The 19,805-nt window shown below is 49.8% G+C and overlaps 1 protein-coding gene across 3 annotated transcripts; it reads right to left on the bottom strand.

Moving 5' to 3' along the window:
• Positions 1-123: 123 nt before the first annotated feature.
• RGS4 (regulator of G protein signaling 4) lies at positions 124-19,575 on the bottom strand. Of its 3 annotated transcripts, XM_085068371.1 has the most exons (6): positions 19,458-19,575; positions 7,266-7,490; positions 4,403-4,507; positions 3,366-3,427; positions 2,470-2,636; positions 124-1,955 (listed from the first exon to the last, which is right to left on the bottom strand). In XM_085068371.1, the coding sequence occupies exons 3-6, from the start codon at positions 4,495-4,497 to the stop codon at positions 1,704-1,706; spliced, it is 576 nt and encodes a 191-aa protein (XP_084924497.1). In that variant the 5' UTR covers positions 4,498-4,507; positions 7,266-7,490; positions 19,458-19,575; the 3' UTR covers positions 124-1,703. The 3 variants fall into 3 exon arrangements, with proteins under 3 accessions (XP_084924497.1, XP_084924498.1, XP_084924496.1); XM_085068372.1 differs by lacking the exon at positions 19,458-19,575 and having other exon boundaries at positions 7,266-7,541; XM_085068370.1 differs by lacking the exons at positions 7,266-7,490; positions 19,458-19,575 and adding an exon at positions 6,940-7,170.
• Between the last annotated feature and the right edge of the window lie 230 nt (positions 19,576-19,805).

Here is a 19,805-nt window from a genome sequence, read left to right as displayed (position 1 = left end):
CTCTGACTCAAAACAATATCTGAGTGAAGCCACTTGTAACATGACTTTTTAGAGCAACCTTGTCCAACGAATTGGATCTCCATGCATTTCCTTTTGTTCACACAATAGTATTTTAGAAGGGACTAATGCAAACATTTTTTATTTAGAATGCATTCATCATTATTTAACTATTGATACAGTTTTTGCAATAGTTTTCAAGAGTTCCCAGTACCAGGGGAAAATAAAACATAGCCACATGCTTGGCTATGTTCAGCGCTTTAGCAAGCCTCTCCATCTCTTAGCTGAACATGCATGGTGATAGATGTTAGTACACTGAATAAATACAAAATAAAGCACATGTTAAAAAAGAAGTTTCTCTATGGGCCTGGAGTGCCACAGCCTCCTCCTGCCATGCCAAAACCCCGGGGTGAGAGCTGTTGTCTGGACTGGGATGCAGAGCGCAGAATACACAGTGGCCAGAGCAGCACTATCTAAGGAAGGAGAGCCCAAGGGCTGGGGGCAGTGAGATCCCTGCTGCTGCAGCCCAGGGCAGCCAGTCCTGCAGCTGCCTCCTGGGCTTCCAGCTGCAGAGCAAAGCCCACAGCAAAGGCCATGTCTAACCACAGCAATTAAAAAGTAAGCTGCCTTCCAGCAAAGCCCCAGAGCAGTAATGAGATAGACACATTCCTCCTACCATCTTCAGGAAAAGTGAGCCATGCTACTACTGAAATACATAAACAACACCATAAAAAACCCATCATTTTCAAGTGCTCCCAAGCAGGGCCTTTCCTACCCAGATATTGCAGTCCTATTCCATCACAAACTGCTCCTTACAAGCCAGGACAGGCAAACCTGAATCCAAATGGCACCCCCAGAGTCAGGAATATACACCTGTCAGTCTGGGAGAGAAGGAACATGTTTCTGTTCTGCTCCGCTGAAGTATTTAACCTGGGAGCATGAAGGTCACAATTAATAATGTAGGATATAATAAGCCTCCCCCAAAATGACAGCTCTGTACAGCGCTAGGAAAGATCCTTGGCCAGCATGAATGTGGTGCTACAGAGGGAGCAGCAGCCAGAGGGAAGAGCTTCCCTTGATGGCCGAGGTAGGCTGAGCTTCCCTGCGACTGTGGCTGTGATGATTGAGGGAGGCTGTTCGAAAAGTTTTGGTCTCCCTTCAAGAAAGAGTAGCAGCTCTTCCTGTGCCTGATACTGCAATGCAGCACAGCCTGAGCTCTGAGCAAACACTCCTGACAGCCCAGACATTCGGGAGCTATGAACAGCTAAGGACCAGCACCAGTCCTTTTCACCTAAGCTTTTGCAGATGATAAAGGGGAGATCACAGTCCCCAGCACTTCCCTTGGCTCCCTCTTCGCCCTGCACCTTGCTGGGTGTCACCAGGTGACTTCCGTGGGCAGTGCCAGGGCTGAGCCCGAGCTGCCCAGCACCTCCTGTGCTCGCAGGGCTCGGCAGAGCCCACGCAGCCACTGCCCCCAGCTCTTTGTCAGACACAGACCCCAGCGCTCCTACACCGACCGAGTCAGAGGAGGGTTTGCTACACAAACTGAGCCTGGATTGGGTTACAAATGCTGGCTGTTGCATGACATGGGATACAACTGGGACATTAGACAGCTATTGGAGACAGCTCTGTTGCTTCATGCCAATGAATGCTTTGCTGCCATATATTCTTGCGAGAGCCCGGCCCGCCCCTGCCCTGCTGCAGGCTCAGGCGCACTGGGAGATGATGTTGGAGTTGCAGTCTAAGGTGTGAGTGTGGTTCCTTTTGCAGTTTTCAGGCCCACAGCCAGCACCAGGCGGGCTGACCAAGTCCAGGTAGTAAGGGGACTTGAGGAAACGGCGGTAAGAATCCTTCTCCATGAGGGTGAATATTTTTCTCTGAGCCTCATCAAAGCAGGACAGGGTAGGCTCCAGCATATTGTGGCTTGTCTTCTCCCGTGTGCATGAATCCAGGTTCACCTGTGGGCCAAAGGGACAGTGTGAGTAGAACCTGTCCCAGAAGTGCTGCAGGAAAGGGAAAATCCAAGTGCCTCTCTACCGTGTGTGCTTGGTGAGCAGTTGTCTGAAAGGGCTCTTTGACACTCTGTAACCTTAGCAGAGTCTGTGCAGCTGGAGAGCAATGCATCCCTGCTGCCAGAAGAACTGTCAGGGGACACTGACACACATCCCTCTGGGATGCAGCCAGCTACAAAACCCAAACTGCACGGCAGCAGCTGGAGCATTGGGAATCATAGTCCTCTTGGGCTTCTCCCATTTGAGTGTGCACATGGAATGGCCATGTGGTTGTAGCTAAACACACTTTCTCTCTGCCCAAGTTCAATACAAAAGCAGTAAAAAAGACACCATATCCTTGCTAACTAGCAGAGAAGCAGAAGCCTTCATCTCTTGTGAAACTACTGATCTCTGCTTCCCTGTGCTGCTGGTTCAGAATTGAGGGTCGTGCCTTTGCCCAAGGAATGCTCTGTGCACATACCTCTTTTGTGGCCTGCACTGAGATGAACTCATCATAGATCTTCCTGGCCTTGGGGCTGAGCTTGGCTGGTGACTTGGTTTTCTTGTACTCCTCACAGCTGACCCAGAACTCGATGTTTTCCTCGCTGTACTCAGATTTGAGGAATGCACGGAAAGCAGCCAGTCCTCCTATGGATTGTTTAGGGGAAAACCAGGTCAGGTAAGAGTGTTGGTCTCTGGTCAGTGGTAGCCCTGAATCCCAGAAAATTGTGGGTTCTCCTTCCCAGAGCTGAATGAGGAGCTCCCTGGGGCTGGCAGCAGGGACAGCTCGTGCATGCTGAGGGAGGCTGGAATTCAGACAGGCCCCATGGGGATGTCACACGTGGGGTCACAGCTGCCTGTCCCCCACTGTGACCTTCAGTGTCCCAGCCAGGGGAATGCAAGCAGCTCGTGTGTTCCCAGGAGGCCCCGAGGAGACAGCCAGCACTCTGCACAGAGCTTCAGACCATGGGAACAATGTGAAGGAAACCTCAAGGACATCAGTGTAGCCCACAACTGATGGGAAGACAAAGTCTCCCATGGGATCAGCTGCAAACAATATCTCCACTTTTTGGTTCTTTTTTAACCCACCATTAACTCTGTGCCCCGGTCTTGCCCTCCTCTTGCACAAGGGCTAAACGAGCTGCCTTCAAAAGAGACAGCTCTGCAGTAGGTCAGAACCACACTCTTGATGCATTGGGATTGACCCTTGCCTTGGATCTGAGCAGGAGGCCCCTTCCCCACCCTTCCCAGAAGTCTGTGTGGCCAAAAGAGCTCCTGTGTGCCCCTAAGAGGCACAAGATAATGTCCTGTGTCCCCTCCCAGGGCTGCTCTCAGCACACATGCTCTGCAGGCAGCATTAGAGCCCTCATCACTTACTGTCATGATGGATCAGATTTTCCAAAGAGTCTGCCCACTTTCTGACTTCCTCTTGGCTAAGCCTAAAAGGAGACAAAGGGAGAAACGCAGGGATGAATTAGAGTACAGAAGGGATAAATTTGGTTTGTTTCTCAGCACCATGAGAAAATCTTTTTCCCTGATTGTTGTAAGAGCATACATGAGAGACCAAGAACAAAATATCAGCTGGTTTTACAGATACCCCCAGGGATCCCAGATCTAACCTACAGAAACTGTGGTTTGCAATCCCCATCACCAGCTGTGGACTAGAAAGGATTTTTCCTGGAAAAATTGCTGTGGAAGTTATAATTATTTTGTGCCTGGCAGCATCTCTTGCTGGAGCACAGACCTGGAATCACTCTTACAGGTCTTATCAGTGAACTCCAAAGGGCTGATTCCTTTAACCTGTCAGTGGAACAGTAGCTATGTGGAGGAGAAAGGAATGTGGGAACTAGAAACACATGGGGAGCACATCCTGCATTCATTCTCCCTATCATACTAGAACATCTTAGGGCTCATCTGTTCCAGGAGCAAACCTTGGCTTTTGGAATCCTCTCTGGAGAGATCACTGTCTCTTTGCATTTCAGGGAGAGCAGTGATACCCTGGCAGGCTGTTGGCTGTTTGCTGTGCCAACACCTCTGTGCAGCTGTGTGGATCCCTGCACAAATCCAGCTCAAATAGGCAGTGATGCTGATTCTGCAATGTGTCCAGTTGAACTGGCTCTGGGATGGTGTTATTTCCCTCTGCAGGAGACTGCACACATTGAATCATAGCAGTGGGGGCAGGAAAGCACCTATAGTGCAGCATTCTCCATGAAAATTGAAGTCCTCAGGCGTTAATAGTCAGCTGACAGGAACATCAGCACCTGAGGACTGTTGCCACACTAGATTCAAGCACAAGTGTTCAGGAGGAACTGGGAAGCAGCAGCAGAAACCCTAATAGAGTCCAGCTCGGTGCAGGAGTAAACAACATGCTGCAGCCAGTCTGGGATTAACTATGTGACAGCATCTGCTCTTACCTCTGGCTTGCAGACATCTTCTCCTTCTTGCTCTGGGAAGAGCTGTAGTCACAAGAGTCTGACTTCTGCAGCAAGAAGCCCAGACGGTGCTTCATGTCTTTGGCACTGAAAGAAAAAAAATCAAGAAGGAGATTAAGACAGAGCACTGCACTCACTCTACAGCCTCCTCACTGCACAGGCTCCTCCAGCAACACTCAGTGACAAATGCAGGTCACTGACAGTGACTCCAGTGCTGATTTTCCACTCATCGCATAATGCACATTTTTGTTTCTTGACAAACACAACAATGTCAAAGAAGTAATTTTTCATGTTCAACAGCTTCTTGCTGAGAAGCTCATTGGCGTGGAGGCAGGGTGGCAAAGGGGGAGAAGCTGCTGTTTTGTTACTGTTTACAGTTAAAATATTGTGATGGAAAAGCATCACGGTGCTGAATGTGTCACCTGTCCTTGAGCTGAATTACCCAGCTGCCAAAGTGTGGTTTTTACACCCTTCCTAATACTTTTCTGCAGTCTTTGCCATCTCCACACCTCATCACCCAGCTGCCAGGCCACCCCAGCAAGCCCGTGACACAGAGGGAAGGGAGGAAGTCAGTGGCTTGGAGCAAGGCTGTGGGGTGAGGTCAGGGGATGAGCCAAGAGCTTCACCACAACCAGCCCACCCTGACTGCAAGTTACTCCCTTGCTCCGCAGCAAGCTCTGCTGAAGATTCATCTTTAATTTTGTTCCACCTTCCAGTGTGCTCAGGACAATAATTTCCTGACAGCAGCTTCTAGATATGCAGCTGATATTGGCCTTGGCACCTCTCTGGGATTCCTTCCCGTTTAAGAATGAGGGGTGGGTAAATCATTCCTGCTTATTAAGAGGCACAAGCCCTGACCTGCCCCAAGGTGCAGTGATAGTGTAAAGCAGGAAATTCTTGTCCTCCTTAGATCTGAGCCTGGAAAAGAGCAAGAGGCTGTGCCACAGGGCTGAGCTCAGGGAGCTGCTCAGCTTCCCAGCACTGCTCTCTGCTCTAAACCATAGCACCCTGTGAGGAGTCCTGGCCATGCCTTATCTCACTGCTTGCCTCAGAAATGTTTCCTCAACAGCTCCAGCACTCGGGGAGAGCAAAGGGAGCTCTCAGCTGCTTTAGTGCAGGGTGTCTGTGGCCAACACCAACAGCCAGGCTCTGTCCAGGCACGCATGGGGACTTTTGGCTGCCCAGCTTGGGCTGCCTGGTGCTATCATGCTCCTTGCCCAGGAGAAGGAGACTGCTCAGCTCTGCAGGAGGGTGGCAGCAGCAGGAAACAAGACACTGCTGCTTGCAGCGAGTCCCACAGCTTTCTGGGAGAGAGGGATTTCATTGGGAATCCTGGACAGAGGTGGTTAAAAGATGTGAACTATTTTTCATTGCATTTATTCAAATGTTCTTTTTTTTTCTTTTTATCTCCCTCAAATATTCCTGCAAACTTGAAGCATCAACACTTTTTCCTTGCATTTTCAGCACTTGTTTACAAATCCAACCAAGAGCAGGAAGGTTTATCCTGCAGATGAGAGCCAGCTGAGTATCTGTTTGCATTTTCCCAACCCACTGCACAGCTGCTGCAAGGCAGCCTCAGGAGTGCTGCTGAAGGCATGGGCAGGCAGGAAGGCAGCGCTGCAGCATCAGAAACCTGCACAAGTTTGGATGAGATTTTGGATGAGAAAGGAGCATTGTGCCTCCCTCCCGCGGGTCTCTGAAAGGGAGTGACACCTCTCCAGGAGGGCTTGGGGACACCTTGCAGGCATGGAGACCCCTCATGCTGGGCTATGGGGCAGGCCATGCTGCTGGGGGCACGTTTGGGGCTGTGCAGGCTCTGCTCTGCTGATCCCACACATCAGGGTGCAGCCAGATCCTGCACCCATGGCAGAGCTACAGCTGAGCCCACCCTGACTGGCACCACCAACAGGGGTGTGATGAGCCTCACACCAGCCCCACAGGGCTGTGCACCAGGGTACAGCCTGCCCTGGCCTCCCACCATCACCCAGAGAACTCAGGCTGACCCCCCACCAGCTGGTGCTGCATGCAGACCCACAGTGCCCTGCATCCCTGCCTGCTGGCAGATGGGTCTCTGATCCTGCCGGGCTGGGGTTCTGCATTTAGGATGCTTTTAGGGGGATAATCCTTACTTTTTATCCTGTCTGCCTTGCTTCCCCCTCAAAAGAATCAAGACAATTCAGCAGAGAGAGGAGTGGAAGGAGAAAAGGGGTGCAAAGATTGCAGCAGAAGCAGCTGACAGGAATATAAAAATATTGCAGTGCTAAAAGCTGCTTGTTTTGATGATGGGAAGGAAGGCTTTAGAGTTCCCACAGCTCATTACAAAACCTTTCTGCAATTCTGCTTCTAACTGAGGGGGGGGGAACCAAACCAAAACAAAAGCCTTTAAGCAATCATTTGTATCTAATCTTACAAAATAATCAGAGCCAAATCTGTCCTCCCGCCTCGGACACAAAGCGCAATGCATCAGCCTATCTCCGGGCTAACGAGACCATTACCAGATGCTCAGAAATAAACAGTACCTTTTTAAGCAAGTGGCTGGCAGTGCAGCGAGTCCCTTGCACATCTTGCTCCCGGGGTCGGCTCAGTATTCCAGGAAAAACAACAAGGCAGGAGGCGGCAGAGGCTGCGCACGGGTGCTGTGCTGACTGCAGAACTGAGTCTGGTCTGTGAGCCAGCTGCGCTGCCTTGGCTCTGTTTTATAGCCTAGCCCAGACAGCCCAGCAGCACTGGGTGACCCAGTCAGGAGTCAGCACAGCAGCAGCACCCGTCCCCTTTTTGCCCACCCAGGAGGAAGAGGGTGACGTATAAACCCAGACAAAGGGGTGAGAGAGATTGAAAACCTTACCAGAAACGAAGCTCGGCGTCTGGCTGCAGAGGTGGATTCTTTTAAAAGGGCTGAAAAAGCTTCGGGGACTTCCTCTATTGCGGGAGGTTGGAATGGTGCAGATGAAAAGCAGATTTTCGGGGGGGGACACAAATAGTAAAAAAGGTCAGAGAATCAATTCTGAGAAGCGAGATGAGCTTTGCTGGTTCCTCTGTTAATTTCCTTTCCTCTTCTATTTAAAGTAACCTGGATCAAGAAAGGGACAAGAATTTTAAACAAAAAAGGTTACCGTAATCCCAACAAATGCAGAAAATAGAGCTCTTAAGGAAAGAAGAATGTAAATTCACCAGGGAACTACCCAGGCAGATGAGACTTTCCTGTTTTATTCTAGAGTCATGTGAATATATATTTTTGGTGAGGCTGCAAGAAAAACTCAGGGGGGTGCATACCACCATTGGAACATAAAATGTGCATGTTCAGCACACAGATTTGAGTGTACACAGCTCATATACCTGCGTGGAAAAAAGAAATTTAGGAGGTTGGCAACACATCTGCCTCAGATATCGGTATTACTGCAACACCTTACTTCTCCATTTGCATTTGCAAAATCAAAAGCCAGACCTTGGGTGTCTGAAATTGCCAAGGAAAGATGGTTAAAATAAAAGGCTTAAGTGTACCTGCCCAGAGAAGATTTTTAAACAGTTCTGAGGGTACTTTGTGCTAAAGAATGGACCCATGAGACACCTGTGGGGGTTTGATGCTGACCAAACAGTGCACTGCCTTGGCTCTGCCGTAGTCCCAAGGAGAACAGAATGACTTCAGCTACACCACTTGTTCTCAGCCCTCAGATGGTGCAGAAGGCAGTTGCCCCTCTGGAGAGAGAGAATTGGCTGATATTTATCGAGCTGCAGCTCAGCACAGCCTGTACCATCGTTATCAAAGAGGGGAAAGCTTTGGGCAGACGGCCGTGCATATGGGCTGCTGCATTTCCAGTCCCGCTCCCGCTGTGAAATAAAGGAGCCTCTGATTAGCAGCAGGCTGCCTGCCCACACTACCCACTGCTGTGTCCCCTCTCCTAGAGACCTTTCAGTACTATGCCCATGATCTGCAGAAGTTGCAGGATGAGCTTTTCCCTCCTGTGTCTCTAGAGCCTACAGCCAGCAGCACAGAGTCCAAATCCCAGATGGGTTTACCTGCCTCGGTGTACTGCATCCTCTCGGATCATTAACTGTGCTGAAAGGCAAAGCTCTAATTAACTGTAAAATGCTTGTGTAGGAGCGTGACTGTCCTGCTGCCAAACCTGAGGCAACGTGCTTGCAAGTCCTACACTGTTTGGACCAAAAATCAGCTCCAGCTCAGGGCAGTGGAGAACTTTAACTGAATGAATCTCTTCATCCTTTTAGTGTTGGTGAGTTGACAGCACTGGTGTGGATCTGTAGGAAGCCACCGAACACTGGCACAGTTGGTGCCAAAGCTCTCAGGTCTCTTTTATTTGGGGAGAAGTCAAAGGGCAGAAGATGGCCAACAGGAAAAAAACTTAGCTAGCTATATCCTAAATATCTAACTAATTTAATTTTAATATCAAACTTGGGCAATCTTACTGCTGGTCATGTGTAAAAGCAGCACTTTCATTCATGCAATTCAAGGGCTCAGCTGCCCAACACGATCAAGGTGTCTGCAAGCTCTAATCTTGCTCCTCTCCCTGGCAGCCAGAGCCCAACCACCTGGCTCAGGAAGGTCCCAAAGGCTTCTTGCTAGGGCAAAAAACTTCTGTGCAGAACACAAAAATTCTTCAGTTTGTTGAAAATTGTTGTATAGCCAGATTTAGGAATGTCATGCTTCTCTGTGGACTGTGACCACATTTGCTGCTTGGCTTTAATGACACTTACATGCTGGTGCTGTCGACATCAGGTCACCTTCTGCTTTCCCCAACTCCTGTGTGAGCAGGCTGTAATCAGGAATTTCTGACACTGCCATCACCACAGCCAGCCTCGAGAGCTTTGCAATTAAGACCATCGTCCCTGGACTGGGCATGCAGACTCCTAGAACTACTGCAGTTCAAATTTCCCTTTTTCATTAACACTGACTGTTTCAACCTGGCCCCCATGTGAGGAGTTTGGGCTTGTGCACCATTTCTCCTCTCAGCTGTGTTTCCCAGCTGTTGCAGTTTAATATCCTCTCAGCCACTCCAGCTGGTCTCCAATCTGAAGTATCCCCTTCCATCTCTTGCCACCACAGGCAGGCCTCTTCCCCCAGGGTACAGACTGTGCTGTGCTCAACACCAAAATCTCCTCCTCCTCCTCCCTGCCACTTAGCCAAGCGGCAGCTCATGCCACGTTTTACGCCTGGCACGTCATCCCTGGCTGGCTTCACCTGCCCATGGAGAACTCGGCAGCGAGGATGGGCTGGGATGCAGGGCTGGGGCTGGGGCTGGTCCATCCCTTGGCCGTGCAGTGCTTTGGAGGCGCCCAGGGGCTCACAGTAGCTGGCATGATCATAAACGTCTGTGGTACCCAGTGTGGCATCCCTCGCCCCCCTCCCCTCATGCCTGCAGCATCCCGAGCAGCTGGAGACTGTAAAGGCTGTGAATCGGAGCTCTCCCTCCCACCAGTGCCAGGGAAGAACGTCACACACGTGTGCTCACCCCCGTACACGAGTGTGTGTGGGATGTGTCCCTCGGCTCCGCCGCGGCAGAGGCAGCCCGTGGGAGGAGGCAGGGAGCATGAGGAACGCTGCTGCTTCCGTGGTCATTGCCCAGAGCTGAGCTCCCACAGGCTGTTGCCCTCCCGCCTCTGTCCCTTCCCTTCCCAGAGCAGCGTGCCGTGGGATGGGAGCGCGCGAGGCACACGCTGCTGCTTTGCGTCACCGGGAGCCGGGAGGGCATGACATGGCAGCTGCGAGAATGTGCTGCTGGGCCAGGGCCTCTCCTGCCACAGCTGCCTTCCCCAGCCTGCCTCGCAGGGCCTGAGGGACCCTCTGGTCCTCCTGTTCACTCACATCTCACAGAGCCAGCCAGGCACCTTGGGATCGGGAGAGCAAATGTCTGGGTGCACAGGGGGACACTGGGCAGGGCACTGCACATCTTTTCCACAAGCCTCCATATCCAGTATATGTCTGGCAGACAGCACTGCTGAGGAACTGGAGCAGCTCCCACACAACTGAGAAGCACCATACAGGGTGGCACTGGTCCCCAAGCTGCAGAAGCCCTGCACAAGCAGCTGCTCTGGTGACATTTCTGCCCAGGTGAGTGGCCCAGTGCTGAGCCCTGCTGTGGGGAGAGGACCTGGACTGCTGAACTCCTCAATTTGCTTCCCCTGTAGCCCAGCCCCAAGTATTCTTTGCACAAAAACCCTTCCAGTGTAACCACCTACCACTGATTTTTTCTCCAGTACACCCATTAGCAGGTAAGATTTCCTTCCAGCTCCGAGGGCTGCATCTTACCCACACAGGCATATGGGTAAAATGCAGTATTGAGTGAATGGCAGCTAATGAGCTGGGAGCAGAGAACCCTGCAAGGACCATTTGGGTCCAGGCATGGATGAATGAACTCAGCACATGTCCATGCCTGACACTGCATGCACCACATTTCCTGTCCCAGGGCACTGACTGTGGCCTGACCTCCCTAAGAGACACATGGAGAAGCCACACTTGTCCCCATAGGGTCCCCCAGCCAGTGCTGGGATTCTGAGAAATGCTGTCCCACAGCACAGTCTGAGGGAACTGTCCTTTCCCATGGCTCTGCACGGCACTGTCTGCCTTCCCGCATGACCAGAGCCATGGCTCTCACCACCAGCTCCCAGAGGCGGCCCTTGAGGAGAGGCCATCTCCTCCCAAATTAGCCCTGACAGGAGGCATGAGTCACCACGCTGCAATATGGGTAATGCGCCGCTCACACGGAAATGTCTCAAGTGCATGGACGTACCTCCAGGCTGACCCAGTCCACTTTCTGCTCTGCGTGCACAAGGCAAAAATGGAACTCTTAAAGGCAAAGCAGCTTCAGTTTGCTGCCGTGGTTTCTTGGTGAGGCTGCTCTTCTCTGAAATGATGCTCTGCACACGTTAGCACGTCCATTTGGAACGTTCCTTAGCTCCAGCTTCACTCAGGTCATACAATCAGACATGCAATCCATACCATATTCCCATGCTCTCAGGTATTTCCTATTTATATGTGCAACTACAGTATCAGTGGACTTTTGTAATTCCATTTGGAAGGGGTGGTGGGAGCTGTTGGGTTTTTCTTTACTTCAACCCCAAAATTTTGGGCTGCCTACTTCTCCTGTTACTAACCAGAAGAAAATATTTCAACTTGTATCAAAGGAAGAATTTTGCTCGGCCCAAATGGATGGGTTTTTTCCATTCCTGCTTTGGATTTGCTAACAAAATAAGTGAGGATTTTTTTGGTATGTCTGTTGTTCTTGTTTATGGGCATCACACCACAGAAAAACCTATTGTTTGAGTAACTTGCCTTCCAATTTCCCAAATTTCTGTCTCATCCTCCATTTTGAAGAACAGCCCATTAAACATTTCCTGCTAATCACTAGGACAGTTTTGAATAACACTAGACCACAAACCAAGTCAACATATGGCTGTTCACTGATGCTTTCTCAATACTAAAACCACTTCGAAATGTCTCATTTAGCCACTTTTGGTCCATTTAGTATGGATTTTATGACACTTTAAGCCAAATATTGATAGCATGTCACATTCACTTACAAATCTATTTCACCACCATAACGTCCTCATAAAAAAACTATTAAGCTCATTAGAAAATATTTATTTTTCCATTAAATCATGTCAGCTGGTATCAGTGACATCACCACCTTTTCCAGTGGGCCTGCAATTGTCCATACTAATAGTGCTGCTGCACTGATTAACAGGTTAACAGCTCTGTGACCGTAGAGCTCACCCCCTCCTAGGGAACCACATTAATCAGGAAGGATCATGAAGATTGGAAAAGACCTCCGAGATCACTGAGCCCAACCTTTCACCAAGCACCTCCATGCCAACTAAAGCACAGCACTGAGTGTCACATCCAGTCACTTCTTGAACACCTCCAGTGATGGTGACTTCACCACTTCCCCAGGCAGCCTGCTCTGATCCTTAACCACCCTTTCAGTGAAGAAATTCTTCCTGATGTCCAACCTGAACCTCCCCTGGTGCAGCATGAGGCCATTTCCTCTCATCCTGTCACTAGTTACCTGGGAAAAGAGACCTGGGAAAAGAGACTGACCCCTGCCTGGCTACAGTCTCCTTTCAGGTGGTTGTAGAGAGTGATAAGATCTCCCTTGAGCCTCCTTTTCTCCAGGCTAAACACCCACAGCTCCTTCAGCTGCTCCTCATAGGATTTGTGCTCTCCAGCTCCTTCACCACCTTTGCTGCCCTTCTCTGGACATGCTCCAGCATCTCAATGTCCTTCTTGCAGTGAGGAGCCCAGAACTAGACACAGCTCTCAAGGTTCAGCCTCACCAGTGCCCAGGACAGGGGGACAATCCCTGCCCTGCTCCTGCCACACTCTTTCTGATCCAAGCCAGGATGCCCGTGGCCTTCTTGCCCACCTGGGCACAGCTGGCTCTTGCTCAGCTCCCACAGGACTTTTCCCCAGGCAGCTTCCCAGCCCCTCTGCCCACCCTGGAGCATCCCACGGGGTTGTTGTGACCCAAAGGCAGGACCCAGCATGTGGCCTTGCTGAGCTCATCCAGCTGGCCTCAGCCCATGGATCCAGCCTGTCCAGATCCCTCTGCAGAGCCTTCCTGCCCTCCAGCAGACCAACTTCTGCTCAAGCTGGTGTCACCTGCAGACTGAGGGTGCCCTCAATCAGATCATCCACAGATACTGAATAGGACTGGCCAACAGTGAGCCCTGGGGAGCACCACTGGTGCCCAGCCAGCAGCAGGATGTGATTCCATACAGCACTCTGTGGGCCCAGCCATCCAGCCAGTTTTTAACCCACCAAAAAGTGCACCTGTCCAAGCCATGAGCTTCCAGCTTCTCCAGGAGAATACTGTAGGGAAAATCAGGAAGCGTGGCTTATTTCCAGTCTTGTTTTATTTTAAAATGTACAAATAAGGACCACTCTTTGTCCTGAGAGCTCTTTGGCCTATTCCTCCAAGGATCTTAGTGAAAGCCAGTTGCACTCAGTCGATATAAGACTGTTTGGATCATGCCAGGGGTGCACAGCCCCAGACAGGGAGACACTCCCTGTCTTTGCAATGGACACTGAGCCACTGTTTATTTAAATACACAGTTCTGTGTTCCTTCCTTCTCTTCACGAGCTGTTTGCATTACTGCTCGAGGCTGACTGGGAAATCCCCTGCTGAGCCTGGAGCTGTGATGAGGGTGATGGGACAGCTCAGAGTGACCCTGTGGGCCCATCCTCCATCACCACGTTTGCTTACAGCCAGCCCTTGGCACACACCTCTCACTCGTGGGCCGATTGCTTCACCCTAAGGTATAGAGGAGGAGGAATAAAGAGAGGCAGGAAGAGGGTTGATGCGTCAGAAATTAAGATGTCTTTATGTACAGTGTGCAACAAAATCACTTCTCATGCCTTCTGCACCCTAGCAACCCAGCTGTGCAGCCACTTCGGTCCTCCAGCTTTAAAAAGCCCAACCTTTCAATGTGAGTGAGCTATCTTCTGCCTAGACAAGCGCTGGAGGATGAGAAGCTACAAGCTACAAGGCTAAATCTTTCATCACTGCAGATCTAGTGGGATCTGCTGTCTTAACCTTAGAGGGACCTTTCTTCCTCCCTTCCCTCTTATCTTTGCAGTGGCAGCTTAGCAAGATTAGAGGTGCCATGCCACAGGCCCTTGCCAGGGAACAAAAGCTGGAGTTTATTGAGCAGTGCAAAGCCCAGGGGACGTTTTGTCAGTGAGGTCATGGCTCTGTGTCCTAAGCACGCTGCTCCGGTCACAGTTCAGCTGTTCAGTGCTCCAAGCCCACTCACAAAGGGCAGCTTGGAAGCAGCGAGCATCTGTCAATGCCTGTCTCAAGGGTATGTCTGTTATTTACAAGGTGATGTCTGACAAGCCTGTGAATGGGGTGGCAAGAATCAGGATCGCAGGCTAAAGAAACACAAAAGCAAGGACAAGCAGCTGCAGCAGAGAGAGCATCTTTTCAAAAGCACTGCGGGATGCCAGCATGCTGCATACAGAGGCTGGGCTGACTCGAGAAGGAGAAAATGGTCTTCATGTGGAATTGCAAGTGGCAATGTAACAAACCTGTGGAAAAAGTGAGTTGCTGCAGAGGCTGGCTGCACAGGAGTGCAGAATGTGTATAACACACATGCAGAGGCTACTGGAAAAGAGTCACTGCTTGCTGTGCCCTGTTTTGTTAGGACATCTTCTGCTTAAAATTTCTGTTGCAGGAGTGCTGAAAATCCAAGCAGATCTGAGTTTCACTGTGCCACAGAGGAAGAATTAAAAAAAGAAAAAAAAAAAAAAAAGAAGATAAAGAGCTGTGAGCAAAATCTATGGCACACAGCTGTACCCTGCAGCTGATGCTCAGAGTGGCAACATTTAATGCCTTGTCATTTAGAAATTTCTGCTTTTTCAATAAAAAAAGGAATTGCTTCACGTTGTTACATTTTATCCTTCTGAACTTCTCAGCAGGATGAAAGTGGCTGAGATTTTAGTGTCTCTTCTGAAACCAGTCTTTCTGGTACTCCAGATGCAGGCTGGATGCTAAAGACTACAATTACTGGCTCAGCAGGTGAGCCTCCGGTAAACTGCTACCCCAAGGCACATTCATGCTTTGGTGTTTCAGCCAGAAATAAGTTTTAACACAAAAGGAAAAAAAAGTATGGGCTTCTACACGTGTTTTGTATCAAGCCTTCAGTATCCATAACTGGCTAATCTAACACAGGATCACCTGGATCACACAAGAATCTGACCAACACCTACTGCAGCAATCCTAAAATGTAATCCACAGAGCACTTGTGGTTCCAAGAATATAATGCAAAAGTCAAAGGAGATGGTCTGTTGGATAATCTTAGAGATGGAGCCACAAAGCTACACTATGGACCTGGATTTTCGCAGATCAAGTATATTCAGCTTCAGAGCACTGTTTCTGATTGTTGGAGAGACAAGCCAGCTCTAAAGGTGTTCATCACACTGAAAGGAGCAGCAATGCTCAGTATAACCATGGTATAAATTGACTGCCATCATGCAGAAAGAGTTTTATATTCCACAAGTGCAGAGTGGTTATCTTATTTGTTCATCCTAAGACATTGCAGTTTGTGACAAATTGCCAGACACCAGCTGGATTTCTCCCTGTCCTGTGAGCACCAGCATCTTGGGATGCCTGTGAAGGGCAGGCGAGGCTGGGAAATAGGGTGGAGACACCCTGGCCAGGAATGGGAAAGGCTGGAGTCATGAGAGCTGGAAAGAATGGCCAGTGGTGTACAGAAGGGGCAGGAAGGTCGGTGAGGAGAGGCACCAGAGATGAGCCATGGGAAGGAGGACACGTCCCACAGCATCTGGATAAGACAATCCTTGGGAACACTGTCCAGCAGCCGAGAATCTCCAGGGACATTCAGAGAGCATGTGCACATGCTGAGTGGCCTTGCTGACCTGCAAAGGAGGTCACAGGCAGCTGAAAGCAGCGTCCCAGTGCTTTAGGACAGTGTAGTAGGATCTCTAGGAGAGCTGTGCCAGAGGTGGGCTCCAGAATGATTCTTCAGCTCGGCAACACCTAGCTGTCTTTACTGTCATCTTCTGCTTGAGATGCATCATGGAGGATCACTTGTTCTGAGTAAGAGCAGCTAAAAATAGTGCTGATAAAATGAGGATGAGAGATGAATTTCAAAATGGAGCAAGAAAACCCAGAAGCCCCTCACTGTCATTATATACTCCCACAGCTTTCAGACATGCTTTGAACAGCAAATGCTCTTGCTGTTTGTTAGGCAAAGAAGCAAATTGCCTGTGACAGTGGCAGATGCCTGGAAGGCTTCATACTGGCATGATTTCTTTTTGCCCCCTCTTCCTTCAACGTACATTGTTGCTGTTCGTATTTTAACCCTGCTTCCTTCAACCAAAATATATGGGGCTGAGCTGCCAGCAGGTGTGCAGAGTATCTGGTAAACCATCACAGCAAACCTTTCACTGGGACAGAACAGACTGGGCATCTGTCGTTTTCTAAGCCAGCATCAGTGGGGCATTTCTCCCTCTCTTTTTTCAGGCTCGCCCTCAGGATGCTGCAATTTCTGCGACGTGCAGAGGGTCTGTCCCTTCTGATGTGGGCTTGTGCATCTGCAGCTCGATCCCTGAATAAGCACCACGGATCTGTAAAATATTACAGCACTTAATGAGAGACAAGCAGAAGGCTCAAGAGGGGAAACAGCCAACAGCTCAACAGCTCAGGCTGCCAGGACACCCCGATCCCTGGTGCTCCCACCCCTTTGGATGGTGCAACAGGTGCTCCTGGTTGCAGGAGGACACACAAACAGGAAAAAACCCACTAGCACCTCACCAGATGCACTGCCTAGACACCTCTCAAAAGCTGCAGGAACTTCGAGTTTAAGCCTTATCTTAAGAAAAAAAGGCCATTTTCCTCCCTTGGTTGAGCCCTTTGAAGAGGGTGACCCCCTCCCTGGTGCTGTCTCTCACCTGTCTCACACACATGCTGGTTCTCCCCACAGCCCTGAGCAATCCCTGCCCCGCTGAGAGTATAATGCAGAGGAAGTGGCTCATTTAAACTCTCTGAATTGCTCCCGGGGCTTCAGGGGGAGCTTACCCCTCCTGTTCTAATAGACAAGGGCTCCAGGGAAGCTACCTTGAAATCCGAGCTGCATTTAGAGTGACAGGCAGCTGATGCAAAACAGGCTCAAAAGGCAGTTTGGAAAAGATAAATTGGGCAGAGAGAGTCCTGGCTCACCCCTCCCACAGCCACAATAAAGAGCTTGATGTGTCCCTTCTCTGCACTTGATCACGTTCCTGCTGCCTCTGTGTTTCATATTATGCAACTGATTGACTTTGCAAAATATGAGAACAGAGCGTCTCCTTGCCCTGCTCCCTGATGTGTGCTAAGTGTGTTAGACTGGAAGGATGGAGCAGAAATCAAAACAAGCCCTGAAGCCTCCTGGTTTCCCTGCTAATCGCTGCTGCTCAGATCCTTGTGCCACAGTAATCTAAAGGCACCATCCTGAGCATGCTTTCATTGCTCTGCAGAGCCGTTCTGCTGCACCTTCCCAGTAAGGACTGGGGTACTTTCTGTGCCAAGCAAAAACTGTGCTCAAACAGGACTCTTCTCCTTGAGGGTTAACGAGCACCTCTTGAAGCTCACTCTGCTCCATGAGATGTGAAGGAAGGCAGCCCGGAGGCACAGAGGCCAGCTGTCTTGGGACTGCATCCCCATCACAAAACCTTGAAGTCACAGCAGTGGGGCCAAGGGCATGACCTGCTCAAGCAGTGCCCTAAGCCCTGAACACAGGGCTCAGTGTATTTCTCATGAAGGCTCAGACTGCTCCCACTTAAGAGCCCATTGCCCTAGAGCCAGCAAATCCCAGTGTAGCATCATCAGCCTGGTGCCACATCCCCAGGGCTGGTTCTCAGAGAGGACTTCACATCATGATGCTCATTCTAGGAGGGAACAGGTCCCGTCCAACAGGTGACACTCACATTGTGTTCTTTCATGTCCAAGGGACCTCGATGTGATCGTGCTGAGCTTCACAGAGGTACTCTGCTGCATGAAACCCGGTGCTGACAAGAGTGGGTTTGCTTCTGTTTTTTCTCATTTTTCTGCATCCAGCTGTGGATTGCCTGTACTTACAGCTCCTGGATAATAGAGGCTGAACCTCATTGTGCTTTTTAAATTCTCCTGTATGTGTATACTTGGTCCAAACCCCATCAGTGCAGAACAGAAGCCAGGCTGGACTCTGTCAGCAGCAGAGACCAAAGTAGGCTCAAATTTTGAAGAAATTATCTCTAAAATCCTGCTTGTCTTTGTTCTGTATGAGTCACACAAGGTAATGTGCAGTACATACAGGAAGGGGAATAGGCACAGCTCTAAAAGCAGAAGGATTTTTTCCCCCCCACTTCAATTTCCCTTTCATATATTGCCTAGAGTTGTTCGTAAGAGGGCAGGGGCAGGACATACTGCCCTCAACCCTAGACCAACAGAGTCTTGCAGCAGATAATTCAGTCTAACAATGTCTGCTTGGTATCACAATGAAACAGTAACAGACCCTGAACCCCAAACTCAGGTATTATTATATAAGGACGTGGAAAATATTCCTAGCCAAGACTCCATCAAATTCTTCAGCTATTCTGTGTTCTGCAGCTGCTAATGTGTTTTCAGTTAACCTGTTTCAGTACTGGTGCAGAAACATGACTATCTCAACCAACCTCTGCTGATGAGCTAATTGGCCTAACTATCCAGGCTTTGCAATTCAGAAAAGCAAATACTCTGTTTAGCAGCAAGTCTATCAGATTAAACCTCCAAGGGTCTTGTCTGGGGACACCCTCACCCTTCTTAATCAGTCCAGAATCCCCAAATATTCAGCCATGGAAGGGCAGTGCTGAACCTAGCACGTACTTAGAAGCAGTGTAACTACAGACTAGCAATGAGGAAAAGCACAGAGAACTGGCACATGAGCAATCCTGCCCAGGGAACGAGGGGAGGGAGAGCAGAGTGTGCTGTGCACACAGACAGGCTGCTGAAGGGCAGTGCAGGATGAATGGCTGAGACACTGAAGCTTTCAAGCAACTACATGGCTAGGCAACTAGAATTTTTTCCCAGGAGGTAAATGGCCACCAGGCTGGGACCATGCTGCTGAGAGCACAGGACAGTGCACAGCACAGTGCCCTTCCTGTCACCAACAGCACAGGCTAAACTCTTCAGATCTGAGAGTTATCTGTTTCTCCTAGTGTGAGCATGTTTGTTTTCCTGGTGGCCCATCAGGAAAAGCAGTGGTATGGGAATTGCTGCAACCTCCGTGCCATTCTGTAAGCAGCATGTGGGGTCTTGTGACAGGGGGACCTTGTCTGTGCTGTGACCTGAGCAGAGTGCAGGTGTTTTGGTAATGCCATAAACACATTCTTCAGTTTTACAACCAGGAACGGCATCCTAGAAACCCAGTTCTGGGAGCAGTGCTCTACCTTATCAGTACAGGTCATTCTTTTAATCCTCATCCTGTTGTTTTTCCCCCACTGTTTACATACACTACAATTCAGGCTTCACTTCAGCCTTAATATTTCAGTTACAAAGCTCTTACCCACCTACATGTGGGACAATCTGTGTGCTCTGCCTCCTTCAGACATTCAGTGAGACGTTGGAAGATGGGTATTGCTCTCCAAGGAGGCTGCAGACCAACTGGAAATTGTCCAGATCGCAGACCTATAAGGTAAGATGGAAGAATGAGAGTTTGCTCAATCTAGAAGTTCTGCAGACCAAAGGGACACAGGGTAATGATACATGAAGTACCTAAATGTCACAGCCATAAAAGGCTGCAGCTACAGAGAGGAAGATGATAAACTGCTAGTCTGCCCATGCTGGGTAAGGACAAGAAATGTTTGTCCTCAATTAGAGCAAGTAAGGATTAGATTAGGCAGCAGACAAGATTTTTC

This window comes from Lichenostomus cassidix, chromosome 8, assembly GCF_008360975.1.
Source record: "Lichenostomus cassidix isolate B80296 chromosome 8, HeHo_3.0, whole genome shotgun sequence".
Taxonomy (NCBI): Eukaryota; Metazoa; Chordata; class Aves; order Passeriformes; family Meliphagidae; genus Lichenostomus; species Lichenostomus cassidix.
The sequence above is the reverse complement of the archived record's forward strand: the minus strand, read 5'-3'. Positions and strand labels throughout refer to the sequence as shown.